Here is a 21,725-nt window from a genome sequence, read left to right as displayed (position 1 = left end):
AACATTTTAGACAGTGTAGATATTACACTATAAATTGATAGTCATAATTGTGATTGTTTTGTTCAAGCCCTAGAATTAGCTTGTTATCTTTAGGGTGTTGGCAACTACTTAATTGTGGCAATTATGTGAAATGTGACTACCATAATTTTGGTAATTGATTCCCTGCAGTTAAGAAATTCTCTACAAGTCAAGGCAGTATACTATTCATAAAGCAACATTTATACAATGTATATAGTCTATCCTTTATCTCAAAGAAGATGAAACTAATTTATCGCATGAAAGAACAGATCTGTGTAATTTGCTGGTGAGTGTCGCTTGCCAATTTCTGTTTCTGACAGTTTGTGTTTTGTGTCATTTCTGTAGAATGTGCTGTGTAAAAACAACGGCCACAATAGTACAGGAAGGACAGTCCAAACAATTTAGCGCAGTCTGGCAGTAACTCCATATACAGCTATTGCCTACCTGGAAAAGGTGTTGCCTGATAGGAAAACAAAATCCCTCTATATTAGACAAGGTGTTTTATTGTTTTTGGGGCAAAGTAGTAGGAACAATTCAATCTTTGATCCCTCCCTTTGATGCCCACGGGACCTTTTTTCTCTGTTTTCCACAGGTTGATGATTGACAGACACTGATGAAGTTGATATTCAGTGTAGCTTTGTGTGTCTGTGGCTGACTACTTACTGGCTGCTCTAAACAGACTGACCACCTAGCTCACTGATTAATGCTGGACCTACTGCTGAGAAACTGACACCTAAAGCTGGACAAAGGCTGCCTGCCACACAATCTCTCCTGCTGCGTTACTACAGCAGCCTATCTATACTAGCCAGGAAAATGCTGCGTCCCAGTGTTGTGGAAACCTGAGCTTATAATTGACTGTGTTTGCGGGGTGAGTGGGAGTGTGTGTTGATTATGTTAACTTGGGGGTGGCGGCGGCATTAGCATAGTGCTGTTTAGTATAGGCTGTTCTAACTGCCGAATGATTCTAGCCGTTGGAAAAGAAGAGCTCTGGTTACCCACTCGGGTCCAGTGAGGCTATCACTTGCATGGAAAAAGCTGTCAGTGCTTCGCCAGCACTAGTCTTGTATCATGAACAGGAGGGCAGTTGCTCCATTCATTTTAAAGATGGGTGGACCTCAAGGAATTATGAATACTTCCTTCTTATAGTACCTTTAACTGGGAGGAGGATGTGCATTCATTCGGTATATGTAATTTCTATGTCAGTGATTTCTATGCAAATTTTCTCCTTCAACTGCATTATTGCCCAGGAACAAAGCCCAATCAGGATGACAACAGATTCCCAATAGGAATGAGTGCATAAAAACAAGTCCTCTATGACTCCACTTTGAAGCTTTAGTACTCCCTAAAAGCATAACATCTGAGACAACCTTTGTTTAATCTGAATGTGTTTTGTGTCTCAAGTGGGGAAGTAGCTCTTTCTCTCTTATCATAAGTTTGCATAAGTACAAAGTGAGAATCTTTGTCTTCAACAAGAAATAGTGTCAATAGGAGTGTTTGACAGATGCAAGACACTTTGAACAATCCACCTCTGTTCCTTGTTGCCTCTGGTGTCTGGGTTTCTGTCTGCTTACCCGCGTACACAAGTCTGCTCTTTCCCTAAGAGCTTGATCTTGTCCTGAATTGCACTGTTGCTCAACATTTGTGTAACTTCTCAGTTAGAAACAATGTATATCCCAATGGCTCACTCTTCTCTCGTGTTAGACAGTTTCCAGTTTCCAAACAGCTTGTAGCAGCAATTTGTTTACCAATAATTCCCCACTGCAACACCTAGTGGCGAGGCGCATGCAAGATGCTACTGGGTGAACGGATGTCTGTAGACAGTCCTGTGGAATGGTTAGAGTCTGAAGACATGGCGCCATGCCTGGAGAAAGACGGCTCACTCGGTGGGAATCCAGGTGGGGGAGGTCAAAGTAACATTGCAGGGAGCAGAAAGGGGTTCATAGTGACCTGACAGGGTGTGGGGGGGGGGGGGTCATTGGAAGAGCCCCCCATAGTCTGTGGCTGAGACTGTACGTTTACATGCCTCCTGCAGAAGCTCTCCTCCTGATGTGGTGATCACCTCCTCCTAGAGACAGTCAGACAGACATCATCAGAACAAACCCTACAGCAGTGTTACTCACTATTTTTTGTAAGGCGGCCACTTTGGGTTGAGACAATCATTCAGAGGGCCGCACAGATCTTTAATTTGTTGTACTTTTTCTTCCATTATCATCAATTGAGAGCAAATTCAGAGCAATAGAGCACTTGCAATTGATTTGATGCACATCACATAGGCTATATCACATGTATAAGACTCATATTAAGGGTTATCTCATTAGTTGGATAAGCGAAAATGTCCCTTCTGCTCCATGACTGAATTCATTCTACATGTATAGTCTGTAGTTGCTATCCTTGTGAGGCAATCCAGGTGTGCATTGGTCAGACTGTTTCTCTGTTTTTGTTTCACAATAATCAATGTTAAAAATGTTGATTCACATGAATAAGTGCTGACATAAAATGTCACCTTTTGCACACACTGCTTCAGAAGTGGATACTGTGTCTGACACAAGGCTCCAGAAATGGGTAACACCTGATCTTAGTTCACCTTGCAATGTGTCATTTGCCTGCAGCTCCACTATCTCACTGTATTCCAGCACTGTCAGGACAGAGGGCTGTGATGACTGGGGTCAGAGATGACACTGGCACATGAAAGGAGTTCTCAATGATGTTGAAAAACTCCTTGCACTCCATTATATCCTTGAATCTTGACTCAAACTCCTCCAACACACGCACAAATGCATCATAGCTAAAATGTTGCAGTATGTCTGGGTTGGATGTGGTGACTGCTGAGTTTGGGGAAATGAACAAACTGTCTGTCAGGTATGAACAGTGTGGTGATTTTATTTTGAAATGCTGTGACCACATGCAGCATTTTGCCTGGAGTTTTAGCTTTCCCTTGGAGCTGGAGATTCACCGTAGATCATCCAGCTCTGCCTCCTTTTCAAAACTGCCACGAGACAGCCATCTCACCTCATTGTGAAATATCAAGTCACCATATTCTGTCTGGTATTCCCCCAGCAACTCGCAGAATTGCAGGTGATTCAGTACCCTCGCAATAATAATATTCACCACGAGTACGACTTGCTGCATCACATTCTGTAAGTCTCAGTCTTTGAGTTTAGCCACAAGTGCTTCCCGATGAATGATACAATGAAACGTAACAAATTCGGGAACATCCTCTCTCTTTCTCATCAGGCCTATGAGTCCCTTCTCATTCCCTAACATGTTTGGGGCACTGTCAGTGCACACATATGCCCGATTTGACCAGTCAATATTATTATGAGCAACAAATGTAACAAGGGCTTTCAGAATATCCTCTCCTCGTGTTTGCCTTGAAGGGGCAGTAAACATAAAAGTTCCTATCCCAACGACTCCTTTTGAGGGAAACGGACCTAAACACATACATCAGCGCTTTCGTCAAGCGCAATACTAAAACACAGCGCCACGGATGTCAGTCATCAATTGCTTGCCGATGTCTTTTATGCGTCTTGTTATGGTCGAGTCTAAGAGTTGCAGTCCCTTAATTTGCTTTAAAATAGCTTCCTTGTTTGTAAAATCAGCATACAATATTTCGGCTGCGAGCCAAAAAACATTATTTGACAATCTCTGAGTCTGTGAAGGTCCTGTTTCTTGCGAGTATCCATGCAATCTCATATGTTGCCTCTGCAACAGTGCAAGAACTGTCCATAATTTGTTGTTGTCCCTTGAGCTGTCCTTGCGCTATTTTGTTGTTTCTGTGGTTGCTTTGTGGCGGATATGTTTTGTCAAAGGGGGCATGGTGTGACTGAAAATGTCGCTCTAAATTTGCTCGTTTAAAACAATTGACTGCCTTCTGGCAAATAAGACAAAGTGGGCTAGTCCCATTATGCAGTACAAAAAATACTTGTCTGTCCATTTCTTTTGGAACTTTCTGTGTTATTCTTGAATCGACCGTATCCTTTTCTTAGCCATTGGAGCCACGTTAGCTAGCTGCATTTCCCCGCCGCCATCTTCCTGATTTTCCTGATTCTCTGGTGGTTCGTTCATAGTGGTCACAATGTTCTCCAGCTCTTCCCCCACATTTTCATTGTCAGATGTTTTTTATTTATTAATTTTTTTACATATCGATCCATGTCGACCAGACTGCAAAATTAGCTAGTAGCAAACTGACATGTGTCGGTCGCTGAAACTGAGCAGTTTCGTTCTATTTCGGCCTTTCTGTTCAACAGCTGTGCTATACTGCCATCTATCTGCCGTACAGGGACAACTAGATATATGGTTCTGGCCTTCATTTAAGTGGTTCTGGCCTGCATTAAACACCTTGAAATTTAAATTGCATCATTACTACGCATTATGAATGAAAAATGGAAAATAGGAATATCACCGCAAGCCACAAATGAAGGGCTCGCGCAATGAGTACCACTGCCCTACAGTCATTACATGACTGTCTCATGTCTGTGCTATACATTTTTATCAACAGCTGTTTTTTGTCTGTTGGTGTTTACTGCTTGCATATTACGTATCTACAGTGCTTTCGGAAAGTATTCGGACCCCTTGACTTTTCGTTAATCCATTCTAAAATGGATAAAAAAATATATTCTCATCAATCAAAACACAATACCCCATAATGACAAAGCTAAAAACAGGTTTTTAGACATTTTTGCAAATGTATTAAAAATTAAAAACAGAAATACCTTATTTACATAATTATTCAGACCCTTTGCTATTAGACTCGAAATTGAGCTCAGGTGCATCCTGTTTCCATTGATCATCCTTGAGATTGTGGCAGACCAGGGGGTTGGGTCAAAATGTTTACACAGATCAGACACGGACAGAGTAGGATTAGATCCTGCTCGATGACCTTCCGCAGCATTTGTTTGAGCATTTTATTGAACTGCTCGACGAGCCCCTCCGTCTGCGGGTGGAAGACAGAGGTCCGGATCTGCTTGGTCTGCAGGAGAGCACACAAATCTTTCATTAGGCGGGACATGAACTCAGTACCTTGGTCTGTCAGGATCTCGTTTGGGATTCCCACACGGCTAAAGAGGTGGAACAGCTCCAGGGTGATTGCCTTGGATACCTCCGCCCGTAGGGGATGGCCTTGGGATACCGGGTGGCATAGTCCACTATTACCAGGATGTACTGGTGTCCTCATGCTGTCTTTACCAGGGGTCCCACTATGTCCATGGCGATTCATTCAAAGGACACCCCAATGATCGGTAGGGGGACCAGTGGGTTTCGGAAGTGTGCCTTTGGGGCAGTCATTTGACAGTCCGGGCAGCTGCGACAGTAATCTTCCACGGTCCTCCTCATCCCGGGACAGTGGAACCGGGCGGCAATCCGTTCCCAGGTCTTCTCCATTCCCAGGTGCGCCCCCAACAGGTGGGTGTGGGCCAAGAAGAACGGTTCCCACGTACCGGTTCCCACGTTCCCACGTACCGTTGGGGCAGCAACAATACCTCTCGAAGTTCCCCCTGTTGGCGCGACACCTGATACAAAAGGTTATTCTTGATTTGGAAACGGGGGTATCACCAGTCACTCACCCCTGGAAGTAGCTGTCCATCCACTGCTATCATTTGGACTGCGGCGGCTTTCAAGTTAGGATCCTCCCACTGGGCCGTGCCGAATTGTCGCCTCAGTTGGCCCCCAAGGGGTATCTTGACTGGCCCCTCGAGGAGGAGGAGGCTGGGCTCTTCCTCCCGTGGTTCCCCAGGGGGGTCGGGTTCCAGCCCCCCCTCCAACTCTGGACCCGTAGATACAGGTTGATTAACCGTTTGCTTCAGGGCTGCACAGGTGATGGGTTGTCCTCGCACTCGTCCTTGGACGGCTCGTACCTTCTTCCTCAGCTCGTGCCCCTACAGGGCCACGAACAGCGGACAATCTCGTCCCACTAGGAGAGGTATCGGCAACTCTGGTACTGCACCCACCATCATCTGTCAGTTCCCTTGTGGCATCACGATGTCACGATACGTCACGATACGGTTGGATACCGCTTTGTGTCCCCGTGAACCCAGGAAATGGACATCTCCCTACCATGTTTGGTATCCTTGTCCAGCAGGCTCGTGGTTATGAGGGTAACCATACATCCGGAGTTGTCGTGTCCGTCAACCTTCACTGGGACCATGGGTGCAGTTGATTTGTGGTGTGCCCAACAGGAGGTGACGTAGTTCCCTGCGTGACCCACCTTGCCTCCGTGGCTTGCTGATGGCATCGACTCCTCTCGAGTCGAGTAATTCCAGGCAGTGTGCCCCCGGGCGCCACATTCAAAACACCTCCTTTGGTCTCCATCTACCTGGGGTCATCGGTGGCGGGTCGACCCTATCCCAGCCATCACTCCACGGGTTTGCGGTCCCTTGGCCCTGCTGACTGTCGGTTCAGGGTACACAGCATTGGGGCTGTCCTTCCGACTCCCCGAATGGGTCGCCGACTCGGCCTGGCTCCCACTCAGCTGGGCCGGAGTGTTCTGATGTATCTCCACTGCTTCCAGGAGGCCCTCCAAGGTCTGGGGTGCACCTAGACTCGCTGCCCTCTTCATGTCGTGGGGTATTGCCCGGAGGAAGCGATCCAGGAACACTTTGTCTAGGACGGAGAGGGTGGATACGTCGGTTAGGCTGGTGACGCGCAGTGGGTCGCTCATCTGGGCTCGGGGGGATGCGTCGGCTATGAACCTCCATTCGTGAGTAGTTGAGCCCGATGGGCCAGGCTGTACCCGTAGCGGCTGAGTATCTCCTGTTTGAGTCCGTTGTAGTTAGCCGCCTGTTCATCGTTCAGGTCCCAATACGCCTTTTGGGCATTCCCAGAGAGGAACAGGGCCAGCAGACTGGTCCACTTCTGCCTTGGCCATCCTTCCCATAGTGCTGTCCATTCAAACGTACAGAGGTAGGTTTTGATGTCGTCATCTTCTGTTAGCTCCTCCTTGTAGCTTCCTGTTTTCCTCAATGAGGTGGACTTTTTGTAGCTGCTGTAGCTGCTGGGCTTGTTGGGCCCGGATGAACTGAGCTATCAACTCCTCCATGCTGATGCTGCATAAAGGTCAACCCTGATCTGACCACATTATCAGAATGCCCACATTCTCCACCACGTGTGGCAGACCAGGGGGTTGGGTCAAAAGGTTTACACAGATCAGACACGGGCAGAGTAGGATTAGCTCAGTTTCAAAGGTGTTTATTAAAATAAAACTCCAAAGAAAAGAATAGGTATCCTCCAAGAAACCCTCTCCGGGATACTGTCTTCTGGGCTCCGGGTCTTGCTGTATCCTGTGGGGATCAAAAACTGAACTCCCTCCTGTTACCTCTGGTGCCGTCCCCAACTATACGGGAGTCCTTTCCTCCCCCAGTCGCTCCCGTGTGCTGCCCTTCTGGCAGCTTTATGGGACTTGTACAGCTGGTGAGCAATCGGCCCTTGATTACTCACCAAGCCCCAATTAGTCCTGGCGGGAGAGCCCATCGAGACCTGGCATGTCCAGCAGATGGAGACATCGCCTCGTGATGTATACTCCGTCTGTTACCAGGCCTTGACGAGTCTCCCCCTGGTGGCTGACCTGCTGTGCGCCACAAGATGTTTCTACAACATGATTGGAATCCACCTGTGGTAAATTCAATTGATAGGACATGGTTTTGGAAAGGCACACAACTGTCTAATATAAGGTCCCACAGTTGACAGTGCATGTCAGAGCAAAAGTCAAGCCATGTGGTCGAAGGAATTGTCTGTGGAGCACCAAGACAGGATTGTGTTGAGACACAGATCTGGAGAAGGGTACCAAAACATGTCTGCAGCATTGAAGGTCCCCAAGAACACAGTGGCCTCCATCATTCTAAAATGGAAGAAGTTTGGAACCACCAAGACTCTTCCTAGAGCTGGCTGGCCAAACTAAGCAATCGGGGGAGAAGGGCCTTTGTCAGGGAGGTAATTGCTGCCAAAGGTGCGTAAACAAAGTACTGACTATGGGGTCTGAATACTTCAGTAATATTTCAGTTTTTAGATTTCTTTGTAAATTTGCAAAAACTGCTAAACCTGTTTTTGCTTTGTTATTATGGGGTATTGTGTGTAGATTGAGGGGGGGAAACAATTGAATCAATTTTAGAATAAGGCTGTAACGTAACAAAATGTGGAAAAGGTCAAGGGGTCTGAATACCTTCCGAATGCACTGTATATAGTAACAGAATGGTTTAATGTTCCGTTTTTACAGATTCAATGTGATGATCTGTGGTGAATCATATTCAAACTGTTGGTCAGTATGTTCTATCTGATCAGTATACAGTGACTCCATGTTATACTCTATGTGTGTGTAATGCAAATTCCTGAAGACCAACGTGCACCATTTTCACATTAGCATATAACTAATGTCACAGATAAACAGTTCACACATTCAGTTCTGTCAGCCTCCGCATCTGAGAATATGTTTCCATGGTAAGTAAGTCAGTGTTATTGAAGATAACGCAGTTCAGCCGTGCTTGTGATTGGTTGCTAAAATAGTTGATGTGATATGAAAAGATCACGGATGTATATCATGGAGCATTTGATTAGACTTACTCCCAGATGTTTGCTGGCTGTCACTTTGATGTTGAGTTACTAAGTAACCATTTAATCTGATTTCCACGTGGAGTCTCTATGCTGACACTGACATTACTGATGTATATAGCATGCTAAGTGTCTGACCCAACCCCTGCAGTTCACTGTGTGAAACCCTGTACATACTGTAACCTGCCTGCCCACCTTGTGGAAATCGATAAGGTCAGCCAAGGTGGCGTGGCGGTTCTGGTCCACACCCAGGAAGCTGTAGTAGTCTCCTGATGCGTCGATCAGGAAGTGTTTGAAGCCGTCGGCCGTGCGATAGGACAGCGTGTATCCCCAGATCCTGTCACTCACCCTCACCAGGAAGGAGCCCTCTGCTGTGTTCATCAGCAGGGTCTCTGACTCCTGTCTGGAAATCAGACCTGGGGAGGGGAGCGGGTCTGAGTGGTTAAATCAGACCTTAGGTCAGGAGGAGGGAGAGTCTGACAGTAGTTAAATTAGATCTGAGGAGGAGGGAGAGTCTGACAGTAGTTAAATTAGATCTGAGGAGGAGGGAGAGTCTGACAGTAGTTCAATTCGACCTGAGGAGGAGGGAGAGTCTGACAGTAGTTCAATTCGACCTGAGGGGGAGGGAGAGTCTGACAGTAGTTAAATTAGATCTGAGGAGGAGGGAGAGTCTGACAGTAGTTCAATTAGATCTGAGGAGGAGGGAGAGTCTGACAGTAGTTCAATTAGATCTGAGGAGGAGGGAGAGTCTGACAGTAGTTAAATTAGATCTGAGGAGGAGGGAGAGTCTGACAGTAGTTCAATTCGACCTGAGGAGGAGGGAGAGTCTGACAGTAGTTCAATTCGACCTGAGGGGGAGGGAGAGTCTGACAGTAGTTAAATTAGATCTGAGGAGGAGGGAGAGTCTGACAGTAGTTCAATTAGATCTGAGGAGGAGGGAGAGTCTGACAGTAGTTCAATTAGATCTGAGGAGGAGGGAGAGTCTGACAGTAGTTCAATTAGATCTGAGGAGGAGGGAGAGTCTGACAGTAGTTCAATTCGACCTGAGGGGGAGGGAGAGTCTGACAGTAGTTAAATTAGATCTGAGGAGGAGGGAGAGTCTGACAGTAGTTCAATTAGATCTGAGGAGGAGGGAGAGTCTGACAGTAGTTCAATTAGATCTGAGGAGGAGGGAGAGTCTGACAGTAGTTCAATTAGATCTGAGGAGGAGGGAGAGTCTGACAGTAGTTCAATTAGATCTGAGGGGGAGGGAGAGTCTGACAGTAGTTAAATTAGATCTGAGGGGGAGGGAGAGTCTGACAGTAGTTAAATTAGATCTGAGGAGGAGGGAGAGTCTGACAGTAGTTAAATTAGATCTGAGGAGGAGGGAGAGTCTGACAGTAGTTAAATTAGATCTGAGGAGGAGGGAGAGTCTGACAGTAGTTAAATTAGATCTGAGGGGGAGGGAGAGTCTGACAGTAGTTCAATCCAAAGCAAAGAGAAGCCCAAGGTCCTTGCACAATATTCTTGAATTTTGCCCTAAATGATTAAAGGAAAAATCCACCTGAAACTGCACATTCCTATAATCAGGGTTGGGTAGGTTACGGTCTAAATGTAATCCGTTAGTTACTAGTTACCTGTCAATTTTTACAAATCAGTAACGTAACTTTTGGTTTACCCAAACTCAATAACGTAATCTGATTACATTGTTACTTTTAGATTACTTCCCCTTTGAGGCATTAGTAGAAGACAAACATGTATGTTACCAATTGAACGACATCTATTGCAGGATAAATCAATGTTGAACTTTACATAGCTGGCCATATATGGATGTTAAATTTACTTTATGGCTTGGTAATGTAGGCTTCTTTCAACCCATCGCTTTCTACTACATATAATACGATTAAATTATGTATTTACATTTAAAACCAAAGTTTATCAGAATTCCAGTCATTCCAATAAATGTTATACTTGATCTTCAAGAATAGGATTTGGAAATATGGAAGTATAGATTAGCCAAATTGTTTACTTGAGCATACACCTAAAACTAAGGACTTATTAGCCAGCCCTACACTGTTTATGATTTTGTTGTCATAGACTTATTGGGCTCATTGATTCATTGATTTCTCAAGTTAGGAATATTGCAAATATATGATCAATGGCTCATTGGAGACAAGATCTCCCACGTTATGGCATCAGACAGTATTGAAATCTGACCTGTATGATAGACGTTTTCGCAATCTAAAAGTAATCTTCCTATTAACTTCCCGTGTAGTGAGAGCAACTTTTCACAATGCCACGTCATACCGGCTGTATGTCTGCCTGCGTAAATGGAAAGAGTTCAGATACACATGAAAACAGAGTTGACCCCGGGAATCGATAGAACCTTGCTCGGAGATGCAGAAATATTAAACTTTTAAAATGCGTGAATATTTCCTTTTAATGTTGTGTAACGTTGTTACTGACAAAAGTAATCTCAGTGACAGAGAGATGATGACAGTTGCCTGAATGCATGATTTGGGAAAACGGTATTAAACTGGCATCTTTTCAATATAAAGAGTGGGTTTGGGTGTGCTCACATTGTTTAGATGCCTGATACCCTGTCTCTGCATGATAGCATGAAGTGCATGTTGCACCCCTCTTTCCAGTGTAGTGTGCCACTCATAGGCCCATTCATCTGGGCTTTTGTCACTTAACCAGGAGCTACACACTGTGACCTATTATGGAGAGAGTTAGGGCTCAGGGCCACTCGCCAGTAATTAGTCTAGGGTGGCCTATTTATTATTGAAGAGCCTCATCCCTCCAGCCACACACCCTAGCATGCACGGACATACTAAAACATCCTAGCATGCACGGACATACTAAAACATCCTAGCATGCACGGACATACTAAAACATCCTAGCATGCACGGACATACTAAAACATCCTAGCATGCACGGACATACTAAAACATCCTAGCATGCACGGACATACTAAAACATCCTAGCATGCACGGACATACTAAAACATCCTAGCATGCACGGACATACTAAAACATCCTAGCATGCACGGACATACTAAAACTTCTCTTCAATGCTCAATTCCTGAGAATACTTTTTAGTTAGATAGTTTGCATGTGGCAGTGGTAGTGAAGAAAAGTAGATTGGTGCAAGAGGGGAAGCTTGGAGGGATCCACGATTGATCAAGATAACAACTCAGCACTGACCGTGGAACCAGGGGGCGATGGTGGTGCTGTTGCGCTCATAGCCAGCCTGTTTGGGCGTCTGCTCTTCTTTGAACCACAGCAAAACACACTCTCTGGAGCTGGGCCGGGGGGCTCTCACCCAGGCAGGACTGGAGAAGGCAGAGAGAAAAAAGAGAAGGGAAGCCAGACATAAACACATCATATACCATAATAAGCATTTAAGACATATTATAGCACAGATTGCCCTAAGCTTTTTAATGCTGCCATGATAAAGGTGCATAATGCTTTAGATGAGTTCCAGGCACAAAAAATCATGGCGGGCCTATCGGGTCTGCTTCTGTGTATCACTCAATATACAGTATTTTATATAAATTTGTTCTACTTTAACACTCTATGCATCTGATCTGTATATTGATTGGTTCTTGCATAGTAATTATGCTATATCTATCTCTATACATATTCATGAGTAGTAGGCGTGGTGTATTAGCCGTGGTATATTGGCCATACACCACAAACCCCCGAGGTGCCTTATTGCTATTATAAACTGGTTATCAATGTAATTAGAGCAGCCAATCAGCATTCAGGGCTCAAACAACCCAGTTTATAACTATCCTTATACGCATTCATGAGTAGTAGGCTAGCGCTATATCTGTACCTGTCCATCAGTGGCTGTGTAACAATGGTGCTGTGCCTTTGGCTCTGTCTACGGCGGTACAGTGGAGGAGTAGCAGGCTGGAGGCCGGGGCGGTGGGTGGTGGAGGAGGAGGACTCGAGCACGTTGCTGTATCTCCTGAAGGGGGCTGCTGTTGGTCCGTTCCCCACCACTGGGCCCTGCTGGAACAGCCCACTGAGCCCTGCCACACGGCCCTTCTCTATAGCCCGCAGGGACTGGCGCTTGTACTCATCCCGTGCCCGCCTTGCTTTTCTCTGCATCTCCTGGTCAGCCATCTTAGAGCGCCGCACTGGAAGGGGCGAAATGGAGGAGAGAGAGGATTTGAAAAGGAAGTGACTTTGCATTGGACTTTCATTCTCAGATGTGTGCTGTAGTTCCACGAGAGAGCTTAACTGTACAAGTTGAGAATAAACAACAGAAGTTTTGGAGTTGATATTTAGGGAGGGACAGGTGAATACAAGAGGATCATGTAAAAGGAGTAAAAATGAGGGGTGTAGAATTGAAGGAGGTGATCACTGGAAAGGAAAACAGTTGTAGACAGAAAAGGCAGGGAAGACTTGACTTACGTTGCTCCTCCCATTCCTTGTCATCCTTCTCACTCCTTCTCTGTTCCTGCTCTAGGGAGATATACAGCTCCCTCGCTCTCTTCTCCTCTGCACGTTTTATCTCCTCCTCACCTTGCTGTCTCTCCTCCTCCTCTCGTTTCTGTCGGAGAAGAAATGTGTGAGGAATGGGAAACAAAAGATTGGCGGGCGTACACACCACACATCCACGTACGTACGCACACCCACACACACACACACACACACACTGCAGAGTTATTTGCATATCAATTTGTAATAAGACACATCAGTAATAATTGTCCTGAGCCCGCTTAAGACGAAGTTAATCGTAAGAACCTTCATAGGAGAATTGTTAAATCTGTAAGCTGTTTCCCAAAACCATCATTACTGAAGTTGCACTTGAAAACACTCGTTATTTACAGACTGCCTCAGACCACTCTTAGACCAGTAGGTGAGTCGTTAGGTCGAACCAAGTTGACTACAAATAGAAAGTTGCCAATGTCTTTGCAATTGCTAGAAATAAGCAAATTAATAAATTATGCTTCAAATGAACACTGAGATGACTGAAACAAAAGTTAAATACAGCGGGCTACATAGTCCATATTTCAATCATATTGAGTTCTATTTAGCTAAGTGTAGGCTACAATCCATTTCATGGTATGTAACAAAATGTGCGGAATTATGGGCCAAATCTAAGATTTTGTACATTAAGCCTATTGTAAGGTAGGCTAAGAAGCCTATTATAAGGTAGGCTGAGCATTAGCACAAGCCGCCTCAATATTTTCACGTTTTAATGTCACGTGCACAACTACAGTATAATGCCTTTCTTGCTAGCTCAAAACCCAAGAATGCACTAATCAATATCAATGTAGCTCTAAAAATAACATAAGGTAGAACAAAAACACAAAACAAATAGAAATAAGAAATAAGAACATGAGCAAGTAAGAAGCTATGTACAGGGTCAGTTCAAATACCGTATTAACAATGTGCAGGGATACTGGATACTGTATATATATAAGGGTAAGGTAACTAGGCATCCGGATATATGATAAAAAGAGTAATAGCAGCGTAAATTATGATTATATGTGAGTTTGTGTGTAAAGGACAAACCTAGTCACTGGCAAAACTGAATGACTTCAACCGAAATGTGTCATCCGCATTTAACCCAACCCCTCAATCAGAGAGCTGCAGGGGGCTGCTGCCTTAATCGACATCCACATCATCGGCGCCCGGGGAGCAGTTGCTGTTGTTAACTGCCTTGCTCAAGGGCACCTTGCCGGCTCGGTGATTCGAGTTACTGGCTCAACGGTTACTGGCCCAACACTCTTAACCGCTAAGCTACCGACCGCCCCCGTAGAGTAGAGTCAGAATAAACGTGTGTGCATGTTATATGTGTGTTGGATGAGTGCAGTGTAGAGCCCTGTGAGTGTGCAAAGAGACAGTCATATTTTTCATCTCAGATAGTCTGTTAGCTGTTTAGCTGTCTTATGGCTCAGGGATAGAGCGGTGCTGTTGCCATACCAAGAAGTGATGCAGCCAGTCAAGGTGCTCTCAATGGTGCAGCTGTAGAACCTTTTGAGGATTTGAGGGTCCATGCCAAAACTTTTCAACCTCCTGAGGGGGAAGAGGCACTGTCGTGCCTTCTTCACGACTGTGCGCATGTGAGTAGACCATTTTAAGTCCTTATTGATTTGGGGACGAATAACTTGAAACTCTCAACACGCTCCACCGCAGCCCTGTTGATGTGGATGGGAGCATGCTCGCCCTCCCGTTTCCTGTATTCCATTATCAGCTTGGTCTTACTGACGTTGAGGGAGGTTGTTGTACTGGCAACGCACTGCCAGGTCACTGACCTCCTCCCTGTAGGCTGGCTCAGTGTCGCCAGTGATCAGGTCTACCACCGTCATGTCACTAGCTATCTTGATGATGGTGTTGGAGTCGTGCGCGGTCATGCAGTTGTGGTGATCAGGGAGTACAGGAGGGGACCAAGCACACACCCCTGTGGGGCCCCTGTGTTGAGGATCAGTGTGACAGAGGTGATGTTGCCTACCTTCACCACCTGGTGGCGGCCTATCAGGAAGTCCAGGATCCAGTTGCATAGGGAGGTGTTCAGTCCCAGGGTCCTAATTTTGGTGATGAGCTTGGAGGGGACAATGGTGTTAAACAGCATTCTCACATAGGTATTCCTCTTATTGGTGGGTGAGGACAATGTGGAGTGCAATTGAGATTGCGTCATCTATGGATCTTTTGGAGCGGTATGCAAATTGGAGTGCGTGTAGGGTGTCTGGGATGATGAAGTTGATGTGTGCCATAATTAGCCTTTCAAAGCATTTCATAATTACAGATGCCACAGGGTGGTAGTCATTTTAAAATGAGGGGATTAAAGCCTGGGACAAGGAGAGGTTGAAAATTACTGTGAATATTTCTGCCAGCTGATCTGCACATGCTCTGAGAATCTGCCCTGGAATACTATCCGGCCCGCAGCCTTGCGAGATCACACAGTCCTCTGGGTTGGTGGGGGCCCTCATACACGGTACGGTGTTGTTATTGTAGAAGCGTGCATAAAATGCATTGGGTTCGTCTGGAAGAGAGGCATCATTGGGCAGATCACGGCTGGGTCTTCCTGTGTAGTATGATCCCACCTTATTCCTACATAGTCCTTGTAACGGGACTTCTTAAACATGTTCCTGTCCTCGGCTGTAGCCTCATGGCTGTATGCAAGACCCTGTATGCGGTAGCCCTGTCCTCTAGTTTAGCGCCAACCTCTGTTAATCCAGGGCTTTTGATTGGCGAGGGACAACGTCACGGATGCATTTCCATACGAAGTCGCTGACGGAGGCGGTTAGCTCGTCGACGTTATCAGCAGAGTCTCGGAACATATTCCAATCAGCAAATGTGTCCTGTAGCATAATCTCTGATTCTGATATTTACAGCCATAAAGATAATAATGTATCTCCAGGAGATGATCCGTCTTCACTTTTGTATTAATGAAACCGGACCCTTATTTACACAATAAGAATCTAGTCTTGCTAACACCAACCTCTCTACGTCGCGCATTAGCCAGGCTAATCGTAATGCACTAAAATCACAGATGGCGCACATGTTGTTACACATCATAAAATACACTACATGAGCAACAATACGTGTACACCTGCTCGTCGAACATTTCATTCCAAAGTTATTGGCATTAATATGCAGTGTGCACCCCTTCGCTGTTTTAACAGCCTCCACTCTTCGTGGAAGGCTTTCCACTAGATGTTGGAACAATGCTGTGGGGAATTGCTTCCATTCAGCCACAAGAGCATTAGTGAGATCGGGCACTGATGTTGGGCGATTAGGCACGGCTCCAGTCAGCGTTCCAATTCATCCCACAAGTGTTCGATGGGGTTGAGGTCAATTCTCTGTGCAGGCCAGTCAAATTCTTCCACACCGATCTCGACAAACCATTTCTGTATGGACCTTGATTTGTACACTGGGGCATTGTCATGCTGAAACAGGAAAGGGCCTTCCCCAAACTGTCCAAACAACAAACTTGCCACAAAGTTGGAAGCACAGAATTGTCTAGAATGTCATTGTATTTTGTCTTGTTAATATTAACATCTCCCTTCACTGGAACAAAGGGGCCTAGCCTAAACCATGAAAAACAGCCCCAGACCATTATTCCTCCTCCACCTAACTTTACAGTTCGCACTATAAATTGGGCCCATTCAAAGGTCGTATTCTTCTGGCATCCGCCAAACCCAGATTCCTCCGACGGACTGCCAGATGGTGAAACATGAGTCATCACCCCAGAGAACGTGTTTCCAACGCTCCAGAGTCCGATGACGGCGAGCTTTACACCACTCCAGCCGACGCTTGGTATTGCGCATGATCTTAGGCTTGTGTGCGGGTGCTCGGTTATGGGAACCCATTTCATGAAGCTCCTGGCGAACAGTTCTCGAGGTGACGTTGCTTCCAGAGGCAGTTTGGAACTTGGTAGTGAGTGTTGCAACCGAGGACAGACGATTTTTTACACGCAACGCACTTAAGCACCTGGCAGTCCTGTTCCGTGAGCTTGATTTGTGTGGCCTACCACTTTGCGGCTGAGCCGCTGTTGCTCCTAGATGTTTCAACTTCACAATAAGAGCACCTACGGTTGATCGGGGCATCTAGCAGGGCAGAAATTTGATGAACTGACTTTTTAGAAAGGTGACATTATATGACGGTGCCACGTTGAAAATCACTGAGCTCTTCAGTAAGGCCATTCTACTGACAATGTTTGTCTATGGAGATTGCATGACTGTGTGCTTGATTTTATACACTTGTCAACAATGGGACAAGGAAATGGCGGAAATAGCTGAATCCACATTTGAAGGGGTGTCCACATACTTTTGTATATATAGTGTATGCTGAGGCAAACATTTCTGTAACCTACAATTAGCTAAATAGAACTCAATTGACTGAATAAGAAATTGATTTCAATATTATTTAAATATATATGCCTATGTAAATAGTAATACTATTTTAGTCATCTAGGTTTTCATTTGAAGCATATTTTTAAACCACGTTTGTTTGTAAAAATTACAAAGACATTGGCAACTTTGTTTTGAAGTTATCTGCAGTCACAGAGAAACCAATAAGCATCTTGATTCTATGTTAAGCACAGATCTTTTGTGTGTAAAGTGATGCAGAAGGGCAAAAAACACCTAACAATGCTTTTTTACGAGTGGTCTGAGGCAGTCGGTAATAACAAGCAACGATGGACTCTGAGATGAAACGATGCTCATACAAAGGTTCTTATGATGATCTTGGCCTTAAGATGCTTTTGGGAAATCGGGCTCAGTATGATATTCCATACATAAGCATTCAGCTCATCATCTGTACTGATGTGGTAATAATTTACTGAATAATTTATTCTCAGGGACAAACACATGGCATTGTGGTAATTTGAACCACTTAAGCCTTGTAATTAGTTGCATGGAGTAATTGCCATTGAGTTCTGGAGTGAAAACAGGCAGCTTTTGACCGGGACCATTGTTAGCTGTTGTGTTTTGTTCTAGCTAAAAGGATTTTTCCCCCTGCTGGAGAGTGGTGATGTGTCTGACAGTTGTGATGCGGAGATAATTGGTGTTTGATACTTTGGAAAGAACATACAGTGTATAGAACCTCAGTGAACATATTCATAGTTTCAGACCACACAGGGTTCTGCTTCAATACCACGATTGGGTTTCTCAAAGAGGTCAAAGGCTACTCTACTGTGAATGTAACCAACAGGGGTTCAAACCAGGGTTTTCAGCACAATGAACCCATCAAACAGGATAGTTAAATGGTATTTTTAGACATTGTAATGGAAGCCAGGGTTCTGAATTGAAAACTGAATTGGTGGAAGACTAATGACCTAACTCTGCTATACATAGTCTAGTGATACGACTTTAGCGTCTTTTATATTTTAGTCCCAGAGGTTCAGACAGGAAAATGTTTAATGACTCAGCACTTTCCTTCAGGCGAGCTCAACAGAGGGCAATGATAAACAAGCTCTTTAATATTTCACGAGTTTCTTAAGAAGGTCTCAGTCGTCCGGGTTCTACATCACCCAGGACTGCTGATGCTCCAACAGGGCTCTATGGTACAGCAGTGATCGAACGTGCAGATGTGGTGCTGCCATCCCCCACAGATTCTAGCTCCCCCTTATTTCCTCTTCTTCTTTGAAGGTATAAAGATGATTAAATTTGATAAATACCAAACCCTTTTTCAATCCTGATATACATATACGGTATCTCTACACCCACCCACACGCACACACACGCACACAGGGTTGTTCTGTGCAGTGCACTCCCTGGAAAATACTTCACCCCTGCCCCACAGATCCCTCTAATAAGGCTGATTCTCCCTCTGCTAGTGTGCTTCCCAGATTGAGTATCGATCGTCCGATCCCCCTCTCTAATATTTCTCCCTCTACTGTAGAGCAGGGACTGTGGGGATGTCCTCTCTCTCTAACAGCAGTGTGGCATTGCACCATGCAACTTAAAGGCTGAAATATTTAATGGGACTGTTCTGGCAAGGTAGTCCAGCAAAAATAATGTATGCCCTGAAGGCGAGCATCAACACAATCCCTGTAGATGACATTGATCACTTGGATTGTATGGGAAAAGTAATCCGACTCGCATTTCCAAATTGCAACCAAAGATCCCCATCACTTACACACACACACACACACACACACACACACACACACACACACACACACACACACACGCACACGCACACGCACACGCACACACACACACGTAGCCTTTGCCCTACCTTGAGAGACTCCTGGATGTGTTCCTCTTCCTGCTTGGCAGCCTTCCTGTCCTCCGTTTCTTCTTTCCACTTCCCTGCCACAAAACGGGCCTTCTCCTTCGCCATAGCATCCCGGAACTTCTCCTCGATCTCAGCCTCTTTGGTTCGCCTGAGCAAGAAGGTTGTTGTGAAAGGAAGGGGTGAGAAACCTACCTAAAGCCCAGTTTGACATGGGTTGCATCAAAGATGTCTTTGGAGAGTTTAAATCTAGTTCTGGCACTATAACACACACATCTCCCTATCTACCCATCTCATCCCTCATACAGTATAATCTCTCTGACACATTTTCCCTTGCTTCAATAACATTTACCATTTACAATGGTTTATCCTTCCCCACTCACCAGAGCTCCTTGGCCTCCTGCTGAGCCTGCCGTCTGGCTTTCTCCCCCATCAGCTCCTTGATGATGTCCTCATAAGGCTTATCCCCAGGAGCGTCGCCCATCACCCACACCCACACATCCCCATCGCAGCCCTGCAGCCACTGGATACTTCTGCTGCCTGAGCGGGCACAGTGGGGATAGCATGTTAGCATCACCTTTGACTGTCTGTGTCTGTGACTAATAAAACCATTCCAAACACAACATCTACAGTCTCCATTTTATTTGGAATATTTTATTTAGCGAAACTTACCAGTAACAATACAAAGCATCCCTATTAAAAAATTATGTAGACACAGCTAAAAGCATTTCTAAATCTACACTCCGCTTGTCAAAAAAGACTCAGTAGAGTACACCCAGACTCACTCTTCTTTCCCTGGTCCTGGTTCTCCTGGTTCTCTTGGTTCTCCCTCTCATCCCAGCGCCTCACCTGCTCCTGGCGGATCTTATAGAATAGGATATGCTTCTGCTCCTCGTTGAGCTCCGCCAGCAGGTCCGGATCGATGTACATGTCCCTCAAAATCTGCTGCATCATCTTGGCAACACAAAGCTTCCAAACACCCAAGATATCTGTTAACCAAGGCGGGGTTAGGTGAGTGTTAGGGGGCCATGAACCCCTTTTATCAGTTCACTTCATATTGAAGACAAGTGTCATTCCCTCCATCTATGTGTTCTTACAGTCCTCAGAGACTCTACTGGGCTGTAGAGTTCAGATCCTTGTTCCTTTTCCCTGTTCTCTCACCATCATACAGTCCTCAGAGACTCTACTGGGCTGTAGAGTTCAGATCCTTGTTCCTTTTCCCTGTTCCTTTACCATCATACTGGATCCAGCATCAGAACAAAACGCAGGTGCCATCTTCCTTCCCTCTGCTCCATGTGCTTTGAAGCGAGGGGTTTAAACCTGATCTCTGGTGTGTGTGTGTGTGTGTGTGTGTGTGTGTGTGTGTGTGTGTGTAAGCACAGATCCCTTTACCTGATGTGGAACATGATAGTCTTTAGTGCAGGAGTGGGAAAGGTTGAAACTCATGCTCATCTTCCATATACAGCCATGGAAATGTTTCACATTAGTGTTGTTTTCTTTCTATCCTTCCTGCTAACTTATCATTCATTTATTCAGAGCTAAACAACAGGTAATTCAGTGTTATAATGAAATTATATAAACCGCCTAAAATCCAGTCAAATGCCTGATTCATGGAAGTCATTATACCATCCATGTCCACTGTAATGCGCCTTTTAGATTTACAACAATCTCTTATAATGGGACTTAGTTACTGCATCTCTTCTCCCTCCCACCAGCTAAATGAACCATCCACAGTACAGTAAGTAGGGCAGACATAAAGTTTACCTTTCCTCTAGCTCGGTTCTGTTTCACAGTGATGTCATTGGGAGAATGACTTCCTCTACCATTCCCTGTGCTGTTGTTTGTCTGCCTACCTGTCCCACTCACACATAAAGTCAATAGGGACATTTACATTACATTTACATTTAAGTCATTTAGCAGACGCTCTTATCCAGAGCGACTTACAAATTGGTGCATTCACCTTATGACATCCAGTGGAACAGACCCTTTACAATAGTGCATCTAAATCTTTTAAGGGGGGTGAGAAGGATTACTTTATCCTATCCTAGGTATTCCTTAAAGAGGTGGGGTTTCAGGTGTCTCCGGAAGGTGGTGATTGACTCCGCTGTCCTGGCGTCGTGAGGGAGTTTGTTCCACCATTGGGGGGCCAGAGCAGCGAACAGTTTTGACTGGGCTGAGCGGGAACTGTACTTCCCCAGTGGTAGGGAGGCGAGCAGGCCAGAGGTGGATGAACGCAGTGCCCTTGTTTGGGTGTAGGGCCTGATCAGAGCCTGGAGGTACTGAGGTGCCGTTCCCCTCACAGCTCCGTAGGCAAGCACCATGGTCTTGTAGCGGATGCAAGCTTCAACTGGAAGCCAGTGGAGAGAGCGGAGGAGCGGGGTGACGTGAGAGAACTTGGGAAGGTTGAACACCAGACGGGCTGCGGCGTTCTGGATGAGTTGTAGGGGTTTAATGGCACAGGCAGGGAGCCCAGCCAACAGCGAGTTGCAG

The 21,725-nt window shown here is 45.5% G+C and overlaps 1 protein-coding gene across 1 annotated transcript; it reads right to left on the bottom strand.

Annotated features, from left to right (window-relative positions):
• Nucleotides 1-501: 501 nt before the first annotated feature.
• sh2d4ba (SH2 domain containing 4Ba) lies at nt 502-20,514 on the bottom strand. Its single transcript, XM_029669226.2, has 8 exons — nt 20,021-20,514; nt 19,619-19,775; nt 19,239-19,386; nt 12,960-13,098; nt 12,376-12,682; nt 11,742-11,869; nt 8,752-8,972; nt 502-2,083 (listed from the first exon to the last, which is right to left on the bottom strand). Exons 1-8 carry the CDS (start codon nt 20,187-20,189, stop codon nt 1,991-1,993), a joined length of 1,362 nt encoding a protein of 453 aa, XP_029525086.2. The 5' UTR covers nt 20,190-20,514; the 3' UTR covers nt 502-1,990.
• Nucleotides 20,515-21,725: the final 1,211 nt, after the last annotated feature.

The sequence above is a fragment of the Oncorhynchus nerka genome, linkage group LG10 (genome assembly GCF_034236695.1).
Source record: "Oncorhynchus nerka isolate Pitt River linkage group LG10, Oner_Uvic_2.0, whole genome shotgun sequence".
Lineage (NCBI taxonomy): Eukaryota > Metazoa > Chordata > Actinopteri > Salmoniformes > Salmonidae > Oncorhynchus > Oncorhynchus nerka.
Note: the sequence above shows the minus strand (reverse complement) of the source record. Positions and strands in the feature narration are given on the sequence as shown.